We start from the raw sequence: 13,470 nt of genomic DNA on the forward strand, positions 1-13,470 counted from the left end.
ATCATTTAACAAATAAGAATTTTCTCTCTCATGCAGAATTTGAAAAAGCCATGAAAAACCAGTATCTTTGAAAATGCGAATAAATTTTTTTCAGAAATAATATATCCATTGCAAGTCATTTTAAAAAAAAATCATTTACAAATTATTCCCAAAAATGTTTCCTACAATGATATCTTGATGGTCTTGACAATGGTAAAAGAGTGCATATCTAATCAGATTCTTAACCAACATTTATTTAAATATATAGACGGAACAAAAGCACTGATGGAAAGGCTGATGGGGGCAAATCTTTGTTTGGAAACAGAGATAAAAAAGAAAAAGAAACACCACCAAAAGAACCCAAATCAAAGACGTAATTATATTTTTAATTTCATACCTTGTAAATTTTTTACACATCTTAAATTGGCTTGATTAAATCCTGTCCTAAGTCAGGAGCCTATATTTCAGTGGTTGTCATTTGTTGCTATGTTATATATTTGTTTTAATTTCATTATTTTGTACAAGAATTCGGCTGTTTAAATTTTTTTACAATTGCATTTTGGGTCCTTTTTAAAGCTGACTATGTGGTATGGGCTTTGCTTATTGTTGAAGACTGTATTTCTTTAAATCATATGCTAGGTGTGTTTTGTTTTTACCATTTAGTCAAAGAGCATTATTTTTCATTATCATAAATATTTAATGCTACATTAATATTGGTACATATGCTGCTTTTAATAACTTACAATAGCTTTTATCATACTTTTCATAAGTTTTGTTTGTCTTGTAGCTGAAATGAAAATGATTTTCATGCCCTACCTACGATAGTAGAGGGGCATTATGTTTTCTGGTCTGTGCCTCCGTCCGTTCGTTCGTCCGTTCGTTCATCCTGCTTCAGGTTAAAGTTTTTGGTCAAGGTAGTTTTTGATGAAGTTGAAGTCCAATCAATTTGAAATTTAGTACACATGTTCCCTATGATATGATCTTTCTAATTTTAATGTCAAATTAAAGTATTGACCCCAATTTCATGGTCCACTGAACAAAGAGGAAGATAGTATGAAGCTCAGGTTAAAGTTTTTGGACAAGGTAGTTTTTGATGAAGTTGAAGTCCAATCAACTTGAAACTTAGTACACATGTTAACTATGATATGATATTTCTAATTTAAATGCCAAATTAAAAGTATTGACCCCAATTTCACAGTCCAGTGAACATGTAAAATGATAGTGCGAGTGGGGCATCCGTGTACTATGGACACATTCTTGTTTTTATTGAATTTAAAGATGAACACTTTCTCAAATTCAAAACTCCAAGAAAGAATTCTATGTACCTACATTCTACAAAATTATGCATACAAAAATTACTTACATCAATGGAAATTAAATACATTTGAAAAGTCTATTCTGACATCTGACTCGCATTTCTTTTGAGCTGAATTTAACTGTATGTATAGTGGTGTTTTTGTTTATTTTACATTGGCTAGAGGTATAGGGGGAGGGTTGAGGTCTCATAAAACATGTTTAACCCCGCCACATTCTGCACCTGTCCCAAGTCAAGGGCATCTGCCATTTGTTTGTCTTATGTGCTTTTTAAATTTTAATTAATTTTTAAGTTTTTGAGTTAAGTGTTACACTTGTTTGTTTAGGGACCAACTGAAACCTAAATCTGGGTGCAGGATTTTCTCCCTGTGTTGGAAGACCCATTGATGACCTTGGGATGTTATCTGCTCTTTGGTTAGGTTTTTGTCTTTTTGACTGATTCCCCTTTTCCATCCTCAAATTTATGGTATTCTTTCTCCCACTTTGGTAATTCCAAATAATTATAGGCAACTGAAACAATTCTTAAGAGATGTATACCCTATAATGAATCTTGTTCCAGTTTGTTTGGTAAGTTTCCTTTTGGAAGATCAAGGCAAGCAAGGGCAGAACCTGAAAAGAAAGAAGAGGTGAAAGTAGAGAAAGACCCACCATCAGAAACTAAAGAAAACACACCTAATAAAGAAAACACAGAGCCAGAGGTCAAGGAAGAGCATGTGGAAAAAGAGGAACCTAAAGGTTTATTTAATGAATGGCTGTTATTAATTTTAAATATTGAACCATAAAATTGATTTTTGACCCTTCACATTTTACATAATCTGCTTTGCGTTTTGTGGGCGTGTCGCCATAAAAATTGACAACATTGAAAATAAAAGTAATATTTTAACCAATCAGACAGTAAATACACCAAATTATTTATTTTTTCATAAAACAAAAAATAGTGGTGATCTATTACTCGATTTATTTCACTTGACTGGGCGGAGTTTAACCGGTTCGCTCAAAATAAACCAGTCTATCTATAGATAGGTGTATTAGGATAAACTCATCAATGAAGTGTCCAGTAATTCTTTTGTAAATTCCTTTGATGACACTGATAGGTGATTAGAAATTAGTAATAATTATAACGGCAATCATCCTTATCACACTTATCTTCAAATAGACTGTCCTTATGCAAATTAAAACCTAGCTCCGCCCGATCAGTTGAAATAGCATTGGTAAAAGTTTGTAATTATTTTATAAGTAGGAGAAGTTACAATGTTAACTTTTTAAATTTTCACATCACAGAGGTTTTCATGTTTTTTTTTTAAATCTGGCAAATGCTGATATTTAAATTTGATTTTTTTTTCTTGAATATATGCCAACACATAAAAACATTGGAAAGTCAGACAATATATTTATTCAAACAATCTGCTGGGCTGAAAAAATAATTTATAGGATTTTATTACCTCCCTTTTCTTTTGATGTTAAAAATTACATGTGTACACTCGAATTGCAACTTGCACTCCTTCAAAGTCTGCTTGTCACAATGTGTCATGCAATGTCCAGATCTACAAAATGAAAACATTTACTTGATTGTACATCAAAATATATTATTTTAGTTGCATGCATAATATTCTTATACATGTACTCAAATTCTTAGTTTTGATTGAATATGTATTCCAATAAAACTTGATACATAATATATTATTCTGTAGAAGAGAAACCCGATCCAGAGCCAGAGAAAAAAGAGGAAGACAAACAACCAAAGAAGGCTTTGAGGCCTCCTGGGGGTGGAATAGGTCTCGGTGGCATGGGTGGGGATATGTTGGCTCAACTCAAAAAGAAACAACAGAACAGAAAATCTATGGTAAGCAAAATAATAAAACAAGGCATTGAAGCTTCCATTAGAAGCTATAGGTCTAGGTCTAGGTGATATATTTAAACACAGTCAACAGAACAGTAAATCTGTTATAACTAAAATAATAAATCAAACATTTAGACTATGATGTATGGTAGTAAAATGGAGAAGGCATTGAGACTTCCAATGGATGTACAGGTCTGGATGATAAATTCTTTCAACTTAAACACAAAAAAAAGCAAGCAGAAATATTTGCGTATTTATTTTTTTTACATGTAAGCTGGGCAGAACTAGTGCTCAAATTTTGTAACTTGACTAAAATTTGAAAAAACAATAATCTTGCATTATATTTTTAGTCATGACTTTGCAACAATTAGCACCAACACCACATAAATATGTACAGTACAGCATATTATAATAAACACCCATGTCCAGTTAATCAATAAGGAACCAAGTATTGAATGCTTTTTATACGACCGCCAAATTTGAAAAAAAATTCGTCGTATATTGCTATCACGTTGGCGTCGTCGTCTGCGTCGTTGTCGTCCGAATACTTTTAGTTTTCGCACTCTAACTTTAGTAAAAGTGAATAGAAATCTATGAAATTTTAACACAAGGTTCATGACCACAAAAGGAAGGTTGGTATTGATTTTGGGAGTTTTGGTCCCAACATTTTAGGAATTAGGGGCCAAAAAGGGCCCAAATAAGCATTTTCTTGGTTTTCGCACTATAACTTTAGTTTAAGTTAATAGAAATCTATGAAATTTTGACACAAGGTTTATGACCACAAAAGAAAGGTTGGGATTGATTTTGGGAGTTTTGATTTTAACTGTTTAGGAATTAGGGGCCAAAAAAGGGCCCAAATAAGCATTATTCTTGGTTTTCGCACAATAACTTTAGTTTAAGTTAATAGAAATCAATGTAATTTAAACACAATGTTTATGACCACAAAAGGAAGGTTGGTATTGATTTTGGGAGTTTAGGTCCCAACTGTTTAGGAATTAGGGGTCAAAAAGGGACCCAAATAAGCATTTTTCTTGGTTTTCGCACCATAACGTTAGTATAAGTAAATAGAAATCTATGAAATTTAAACACAAGCTTTATGACCATAAAAGGAAGGTTGGTATTGATTTTGGGAGTTTTGGTCCCAACAGTTTAGGAATAAGGGGCCCAAAGGGTCCAAAATAAAACTTTGTTTGATTTCACCAAAATTGAATAATTGGGGTTCTTTGATATGATGAATCTAACTGTGTATGTAGATTCTTAACTTTTAGTCCCGTTTTCAAATTGGTCTACATTAAGGTCCAAAGGGTCCAAAATTAAACTTAGTTTGATTTTGACAAAAATGAATCGGTTGGGTTCTTTGATATGCTGAATCTAAAAATGTACTTAGATTCTTGATTATTGGCCCAGTTTTCAAGTTGGTCCAAATCGGGGTCCAAAATTAAACTTTGTACGATTTCATCAAAAATTGAATAAATGGGGTTCTTTGATATGCCAAATCTAACTGTGTATGTAGATTCTTCATTTTTGGTCCTGTTTTCAAATTGGTCTACATTAAAGTCCAAAGGGTCCAAAATTAAACTTAGTTTGATTTTAACAAAAATTGTAATCTTGGGGTTCTTTGATATGCTGAATCAAAACATGTACTTAGATTTTTGATTATGGGCCCAGTTTTCAAGTTGGTCCAAATCAGGATCTAAAATTATTATATTAAGTATTGTGCAATAGCAAGTCTTTTCAATTGCACAGTATTGTGCAATGGCAAGAAATATCTAATTGCACAATATTGTGAAATAGCAAGAATTTTTTTTAATTGGAGTTATCTTTCTTTGCCCAGAATCAACTTAAATCTTTGTTATATACAATATACAATGTATATTCAATTTTTACTACGAACTGATAAATTAAAATAATTGTTACCATTCAGTGAAACAAGCAGTTTTTTTACATCTTAATATTTTTTGATGTATTTAAATAGTTATTGTTGCAAACTCCATTAGAAATTTTAAGTGAGATTAGTTTTGGCATAAGGGAAAGGGGGATGTGATTAAAAAAATTGGGTTCAATTTTTCTCATTTGAAATTTCATAAATAAAAAGAAAATTTCTTCAAATACTTTTTTTAGAGGATTAATATTCAACAGCATAGTGAATTGCTCTAAGAGAAAACAAAAAAATTTAAGTTCATTAGAACACATTCATTCTGTGTCAGAAACCTATGCTGTGTCAACTATTTAATCACAATCCAAATTTAGAGCTGAATCCAGCTTGAATGTTGTGTCCATACTTGTCCCAACTGTTCAGGGTTCAACCTCTGTGGTCGTATTAAGCTACGCCCTGCAGAGCATCTGGTTCACCTTAACATAAATATGTTGTAGGATAAAGCACCAAGTGAAGAGACAAAAGAAAAGGAAGCTGTAAAGCCACCAAAGCCAGACACAACAGTATCACTCAAACCTTCAGAAACAAAGAACGACCCGAAATCCAAATCTGTCTTACAGCTGGTACACGACCAGAAACAGGCACAAGATCAGAACAGACCAAAACCAGCACCTCGTCCATCCAGTAACAGGACATCAGCTTCTTCCAGGTCTTCTGCTTCTGGGGAAGGTAACAGGACACACCATTCTTATTGATATAAAATGTTTACAGCTAATTTCCTAATGCTTGTAAAGTTTGACATTGACATCTTCAAACAATATGTATAGGCATATTTTAACCTGTATATAATATATTTAAATTTGATTGGATGTTGTCCCAATTACAATTGTACAATATGCAAACAAAACAAGAAAGCTAACCAAAGTCTTGCATTAGGAAATTAGCTGTAATATTATTAATAGAATTTATATTGGATTTTATAAGGGATTTAATTTTATAAATTTAATATTCCCTTCAATGTTTTTAGCTCACCTATCCTGAAGGGCCAAGTGAGCTTTTCCCATCACTTTGCGTCCGTCGTCCGTCGTCCGTCGTCGTCCGTCGTCGTTAACTTTTACAAAAATCTTCTCCTCTGAAACTACTGGGCCAAATCAAACCAAACTTGGCCACAATCATCATTGGGGTATCTAGTTTAAAAAATGTGTGGCGTGACCCGGTCAACCAACCAAGATGGCCGCCACGGCTAAAAATAGAACATAGGGGTAAAATGCAGTTTTTGGCTTATAACTCAAAAACCAAAGCATTTAGAGCAAATCTGACATGGGGGTAAAAATGTTTATCAGGTCAAGATCTATCTGCCCTGAAATTTTCAGATGAATCGGTCAATCGGTTGTTGGGTTGCTGCCCCTGAATTGGTAATTTTGAAGAAATTTTGCTGTTTTTGGTTATTATCTTGAATATTATTATAGTTAGAGATAAACTGTAAACAGCAATAATGTTCAGCAAAGTAAGATCTACAAATAAGTCAACATGACCAAAATGGTCAGTTGACCCCTTTAGGAGTTATTGCCCTTTATAGTCAATTTTAACCATTTTTCGTAAATTAAAGTAATCTTTTACAAAAATCTTCTCCTCTGAAACTACTGGGCCAAATTAATCCAAACTTGGCCACAATCATCTTTGGGGTATCTAGTTTAAAAAATGTGTGGTGTGACCTGGTCAACCAACCAAGATGGCCGCCACCGCTAAAAATAGAACATAGGGGTAAAATGCAGTTTTTGGCTTATAACTCAAAAACCAAAGCATTTTGAGAAAATCTGACATGGATAAAAATGTTTATCAGGTCAAGAACTATCTGCCCTGAAATTTTCAGATGAATCGGTCTATCGGTTGTTGGGTTGCTGCCCCTGAATTGGTAATTTTGAGGAAATTTTGCTGTTTTTGGTTATTATCTTGAATATTATTATAGATAGAGATAAATTGTAAACAGCAATAATGTTCAGCAAAGTAAGATCTACAAATAAGTCAACATGACCAAAATGGTCAGTTGACCCCTTTAGGAGTTATTGCCCTTTATAGTCAATCTTTAACCATTTTTCATAAATCTAAGTAATCTTTTACAAAATCTCCACTGAAACTACTAGGCCACAATCATCTTTGGGGTATCTAGTTTGAAAAATGTGTCCGATGACCTGGCCATTCAACCAAGATGGCCGCCACGGCTAAAAATAGAACATAGGGGTAAAATGCAGTTTTTTGCTTATAACTATGAAACCAAAGCATCTAGAGCAAATCTGACAAGAAGTTAAATTGTTAATCAAGTCAATATCTATCTGCCCTGAATTTTTCAGATGAATTGGACAACTGGTTGTTGGGTTGCTGCCCTCCAATTGGTAATTTTTAAAGAAATTTTGCCGTTTTTGGTTATCTTGAATACTATTATAGATAGCGATAAACTGTAAACAGCAATAATGTTCAGCAAAGTAAGATCTACAAATAAGTCAACATGACCTAAATGGTCAATTGACCCCTTAAGGAGTTATTGCCCTTTATAGTAAATTTTTAACAATTTTCATTAATTTGGTAAATTTATGTAAATTTTTACCAAATATAGTTCTCTGTTACTAATGGGCAAAGTTCATGATAGATATAATTGTAAGAAGCAAAATCGTTCAGTAAAGTAGGAACTTCAAACACATCACCATCACCAAAATACAATTTTGTCATGAATCCATTTGTGTCCTTTGTTTAATATGCACATAGACCAAGGTGAGCGACACAGGCTCTTTAGAGCCTCTAGTTTAGAATACATCAGATTTAATATTCCCTTAAATGTTTTTATGCCCCACCTACGATAGTAGAGGGGCATTATGTTTTCTGGTCTGTACATGCGTTCGTCCGTTCGTTCGTTCGTTCATCTGTCTGTCCGTCCGTCCATCTGTTCATTGGTCTGTCTGTTACACTTCAGGTTAAAGTTTTTGGTCAAGGTAGTTTTTGATGAAGTTGAAGTCCAATCAACTTGAAACTTAGTATACATGTTCCCTTTGATAAGATCATTCTAATTTTAATGCCAAAATAGAGAATTTATTCAAATTTCACGGTCCAGTTAACATAGAAAATGATAGTGCGAGTGGGGCATCCGTGTACTGTGGACACATTCTTGTTTAAAAGAATACTACAGATTTAAAATAATACATTGCAACTTAATTTTATCCTAAAATCACTCTTGACCAACAAAAATAATTTTACCTTTGAAAGATTCATTGCATGTGATATGATAGTATTTATTGTGTTTAATAAATATGTGTTTGACTTTCCATATCTATGTGTATATGTTTTCTCAAATTTTCATTCTTTTCGTGTTTATTAATAGCATGTAAATTGCAGTAGAAGAAATCTTTTCAGAAACTGTTCTTTGAATTATTGTATTCTTATAATGTAAATTAATTCTATCATTTCACTCTACATCTACATTTTAGGAAGGAGAAACAGTGTTTATGGAAGACGTTTAATTAAAGGCAACAATATTATAAATTGTATATGACATATATTCAGATGATTATATCTTGTAGATGGAGAAACTAAAGTTCCAAAACCTGCTTTAAGACCACGCCCTAATCCACCGCCCAGACCTAGGGCGAGTGCTCAGAGTGATGGTAAGTTACTCACAGGTCCCACCCTATCCCTGAAAGTTATCATCACAACTTTGGACAACAATGTAAATAAACTCTGGGATCCCATATTTTCTGTGTTAACACTACAGGGAGATAACTCTGTTAAAATCAGCTGAACATTTTAATCATGTTCCAGTGTTAAGGCAATATAAAGTATCTTAATGATTAAAATTAGTGTTTGTCAAACGGCTACATTATTCAATGAAATATTTTGTTAAAATTGTGTGGTTCAAGTTTTTTGAAATTTTTTCATTTTTTCAAAAGATCAAAGTTAATATTTTGTAAAATTTTATGCAAAATAAATGAGCCAAATTAGATTAAGTCATGGTGTTTAGTAAAAGTTTTTTGAACATCAGAATATTTAATAAACTAAACATATCCAAGAGGTACCATGTTGTGAGCTATGTTCATTTGGGATTCTAATGTTGGCTTATTTTACTTATTAAATTAAACCTTTCAAAGAAAAAAATGTCAATATGCATTGAAATCATGCAGATTTTAATAAGACTGATAAGATTAATTGTACCATGTTGATGACCCCTTATTCAAAATGTGAAATGAGAGTTAAAAAGATGGCTGCCTCATAATTACTTTGTATGTTCTCCATTCTTTAATAGTAATGCTGTAAACATTCAGACGGTTACATGTATATATGTTTTCTAGAAAGTTAAAATAACATTGGCTACTTATAGATGGAGGGATAGAAAATTCTGGACCAGTTCTTAAAACACGTCCAAATCTTCTTCCAAAACCTGGGGTTAATGTCACAAGTGATAGTAAGTAGCAAGGCCCTTTGTTAACCCTGTAACAAACCACAGGTCACTCCACTGCTTAAACCTATGTTAATGGCCAGATTTATGGATGCCAAGTTAAGTCAAAGTACACTATTGAATGATTTAACAGAATGATGTCCAATGATTAAACACAAGTCAAAATGATTAATCGCAGTATAACACAGCAGAATGCATCATGAGAATCTTTGTCATATGTGCACTGCAAGTATTTATAACCACAAGCACCAACACCCAAATACTTTCGTTTTCACAGCAGGTTTTATTTAGTAAGAAGAAATACTGTGGATTCATTATTATTTTCTTGATACCAATTTTCTGCAATTTCAGAGGTAAGGAAGAATTTCAAATTAAAATGTTAAACGAATTACAAATTTTCTTTAGGCTATATATGCAGACTTAGGCAAAATAACGAAATCCAATAGCCATGAAAATACAATTTCTTAGACCATGAAAATTGGTATCAACAAAAATGAATCCACAGTACAAAAAAAAGATAACTAACAGTATTATATCCAAAGGAGTGTATTTTAATTAAAAAAATATAATGTTTTTTTACGACTACTGTAGATTTAAGTGATACCTGTAAGTATCAAAAGTACCTAGGTTTACTTTCTATCAAAGCTTTCAGAAAATAGGCTTTAGTTTGTTTGCTATCACAGCTTTCCTCTTACAAGTAGAAAAATAAATCATGTATCATGTTATTTCTTATATAAGCCCAGCGTTGCTGAAAGGGGGAGTTTTGTATTTTGGTGTATGAGAACCTGATAAAGTCTCTATAACAAGATTAAGAAAGTTGAACATTGTATTCAATTCATGTGTCAATATTTTTTTTTATTAATGAGCCTGTATTTAATTTCAAGGAATATAACTCTTACTACTGGCAAAATGCCAAAAAAATTCTTGAGAATTGTCAAATCAGAATTTAAGTTTATATATCTATTTAAATCCTTGATTGCAATTTAATGGATTTTTTTTTATCACCATAAAAGTCAAAGGAGAGATTTAACACATAGCTCAAATGGAGAGAGTTGATTTTACCTTTTTTCTTTTTTTCAAATACAAAAAAAAAGATGTGATTGTTTGGTTATGGAAGTAATGTTAACAAAATTTGAAATGCTACCTTTAATAATAGGATCACAAGATATCCATTTTGACTTTTTACTTACAATACTTCAAGTGCTTTATCTGTGGTTGTCATTTTTCAAGAATGCTATAAAATTGCACCACTAACACAGGATAGCAATGCAATTCTATTTTTCAGATTTTCCTAAATTTTGTCTTTGCTTTTTAATGTAAACTTAGTAAATATTGTGCATGAAAAAACTTGAATTTCAGAACTTCTTTTGAAATTAACTATTAAAGATGAAAATTCTTGTCTGATTAGATTTCTGTCATTTTTTCACCATTTATAAATATCTGACGTCTGTCACCTTTCTGACACCTTTCCTTATCCCTTTCTCCAAAATATTATTTTTTTTGCAGCTCATTTAAACTAATTAGTTGTTATATCTTTATCATAAAGCCTAAGAGCATGTTTTATTGTAAGGTTTATTCCATAAGCCTGAATATATTACACATAGTTTCTTATATGTATTAGCCTTATAAACAAGTATATTATTTATAGAATCACATAATGTAAATGTATACATGAAATATTTAGATATACAGTTTATATCTACTAACACATTTTGTAAAATTCTAGTCACTTATTGTGTTCTTCTTTCTTTTATGCAATTGATAAAATTATAGTAATACATTGCATTTGGTATCATCAAACTTAACTTGTTTATTTGGAAAGGATTTTACTGAACAACAATGTATAGAAGCAGTTTGATAATGAAGGGGTTTTGAGTACTCCCAAAACAGGTCCATTAATTGGTTACATCTGTGCAAAAAGGGGGAGGGGGTGGCACTTCCTCGATACAAGGTGATTGGATGTGCAGCTGGAATAGATCAGCTTTTATAGCTTGAAAATAGGTGAATAGGTGAATCATATAAAAGAAAAAAGTTGAGGTAACAGAACCCCAGCGATACACTATATCAATTAAGTATTGCAAGAATAAAACCCATTGTAAAACATTCAAAAAACATATACCTGAGATGGGTACATGAACAGGCTGAAGTGTTAAGCAAGTTTAGTGAGTAATTTGGGTATTGTTGATGATCAATAATCTTATTTCAATGTCTGCAGTTTTATGTTCGATTCTTCATGTTCACTGTATTGTTAAACAAATGTTATATATTACAGCCTTACAAGAGGATAAAGTAGATGGCAGTAAATCTAATACAGACAGTAAATCTGCTTCATTACCAAGAAATGTACCTCCAGTTATCAAACAAGGTAAAGTCAAAATGGTCCTGACTTATTCTTGTAAAACTACTCAAACATGGCTTTCCTGGAAATCTAAAATTGCAATTTTTTTATTATGTTTTGATCAAAAATGAGGGAAGATTTTTTTATTTGATTTTTTTTCTTTTAGAATTAAGGACCTGTGTTGTAACTTTGTTGTGTGGTTGCATATCTTTTTTCATTATTTCATATTCACATTCAAACATTCATCTCACAGATTTAATACAACATTTTGTGTTTTTTTTTATATAAAAGATAACATATTACATGTATTAGGAAAGAACAGAATGGTTACTGTGGATCCATTATTATCGTTAGATACCAATTTTCGTGGATTTCTTGTGTACAGGTGAACCACAAAATTAACTGTTCAACTAATAACAAATTTACAATAGGTTTGTATGCATACTTCAACAAAACTACGAAATCAAATATCCAAGAACATGTAAATTTACCTCAATCCACGAAAATTGATACCCACGAAAATAAATGAATCCGCAGTAACTTTGATAGTGATTTAAAAATAAGCTGTCCACGTAGGTCATGCTATATTTTATTGTTTTAAACTTATTTGTTCCAGTGCTAGGTAGAGATAGGTTTGGAGCCTTTAAAAGGAAATCTTGACCATTATGATTTAGGGTAACTGGAATGTTCAAGCATTGTTCATTGTCTTACCAGTCTTTTGTCAAGCAAGAAAATAGCTGTAACTAAAAAAATAGTCTTTAAATACTTAGTCATGGTTTTTACTTGCAAATCCACTTTGAAATTTTGAGGATTTTTTAAGGAACACTTATTTCTAGTTTGTAACTATTCTGATCATTGGTTCTCAAAAGTTCAACAGTTCATAGTTTTAATTATTGATTGAGTAGATCAGATGATGGTCAAAGCTCACATTGACTCTGAAATACTGACCTGAAAATACACAATTTCAAATAAGCAAACAAGTTTTTACTGTTTTTAAACAGTTTTTGATAGCTTCCACATTATGATTTTTATATTTAATCCATATTTTAGTGAAACAAGTACTAACTGCTTTCTCCAGTAAAGTGTTGGTTAAAGGTATTTTAGCATGAAGTCATGGTGACATCAACTTGAAACTCAGTACACAAGTAAATTGTTAGGTCAACTTCTTTTTGAATTATATTCCAAATTTTTATAGTTCACTAAAAATTGATACATAGTGTGTTCAGGGCACTTTGTCCTATGGACACATAATCATGTTTATCTTTACTTTGTTGGATTTGCAAGTAATCAGTGTGACAGTACTTTGAATTCAATTGGAACAATCAATACAATCATATCTACCTAGCTTGATTAAGGCTAGGAGCTACTAATATTAAAATTGATCACATGTTTTCACATTGTTCATCACAAAATCAATAATTTAAGAAGAAATTAATAATTTTGTTTTACACCTCTGAAAGTTAAAATCATATTCTGCATTTCTTACGTGGTTGGAGTTTGTTTTAGGGGAACAATGCAATGTTTCAACACAATAAGATTTAATTTACTATATACTAGAATATAGCTTTTTATCAGGGGTAATACATTTAGAAGTGAACTCATAATATATCTGGATTTGAAATAGGCAAAAATATAAATCAATATTGAAGCTAGATCATTTATGTTCAACAAATCCTCAA

At 31.8% G+C, this 13,470-nt stretch overlaps 1 protein-coding gene across 7 annotated transcripts in view; it reads left to right on the forward strand.

Moving 5' to 3' along the window:
- Positions 1-13,470, forward strand: part of LOC134720678 (F-actin-uncapping protein LRRC16A-like) — a 73,396-nt gene that overhangs the window by 52,378 nt on the left and 7,548 nt on the right. For all 7 annotated transcript variants that reach the window (XM_063583095.1, XM_063583096.1, XM_063583100.1 and 4 more), the window contains 7 exons: positions 248-352; positions 1,853-2,028; positions 2,985-3,136; positions 5,507-5,738; positions 8,582-8,665; positions 10,045-10,059; positions 11,726-11,818. In XM_063583095.1, the coding sequence (XP_063439165.1) occupies positions 248-352; positions 1,853-2,028; positions 2,985-3,136; positions 5,507-5,738; positions 8,582-8,665; positions 10,045-10,059; positions 11,726-11,818 (857 nt within the window). The remainder of the gene's footprint in view (positions 1-247; positions 353-1,852; positions 2,029-2,984; positions 3,137-5,506; positions 5,739-8,581; positions 8,666-10,044; positions 10,060-11,725; positions 11,819-13,470) is intronic.

This window comes from Mytilus trossulus, chromosome 6, assembly GCF_036588685.1.
Source record: "Mytilus trossulus isolate FHL-02 chromosome 6, PNRI_Mtr1.1.1.hap1, whole genome shotgun sequence".
NCBI classification, from domain to species: domain Eukaryota; kingdom Metazoa; phylum Mollusca; class Bivalvia; order Mytilida; family Mytilidae; genus Mytilus; species Mytilus trossulus.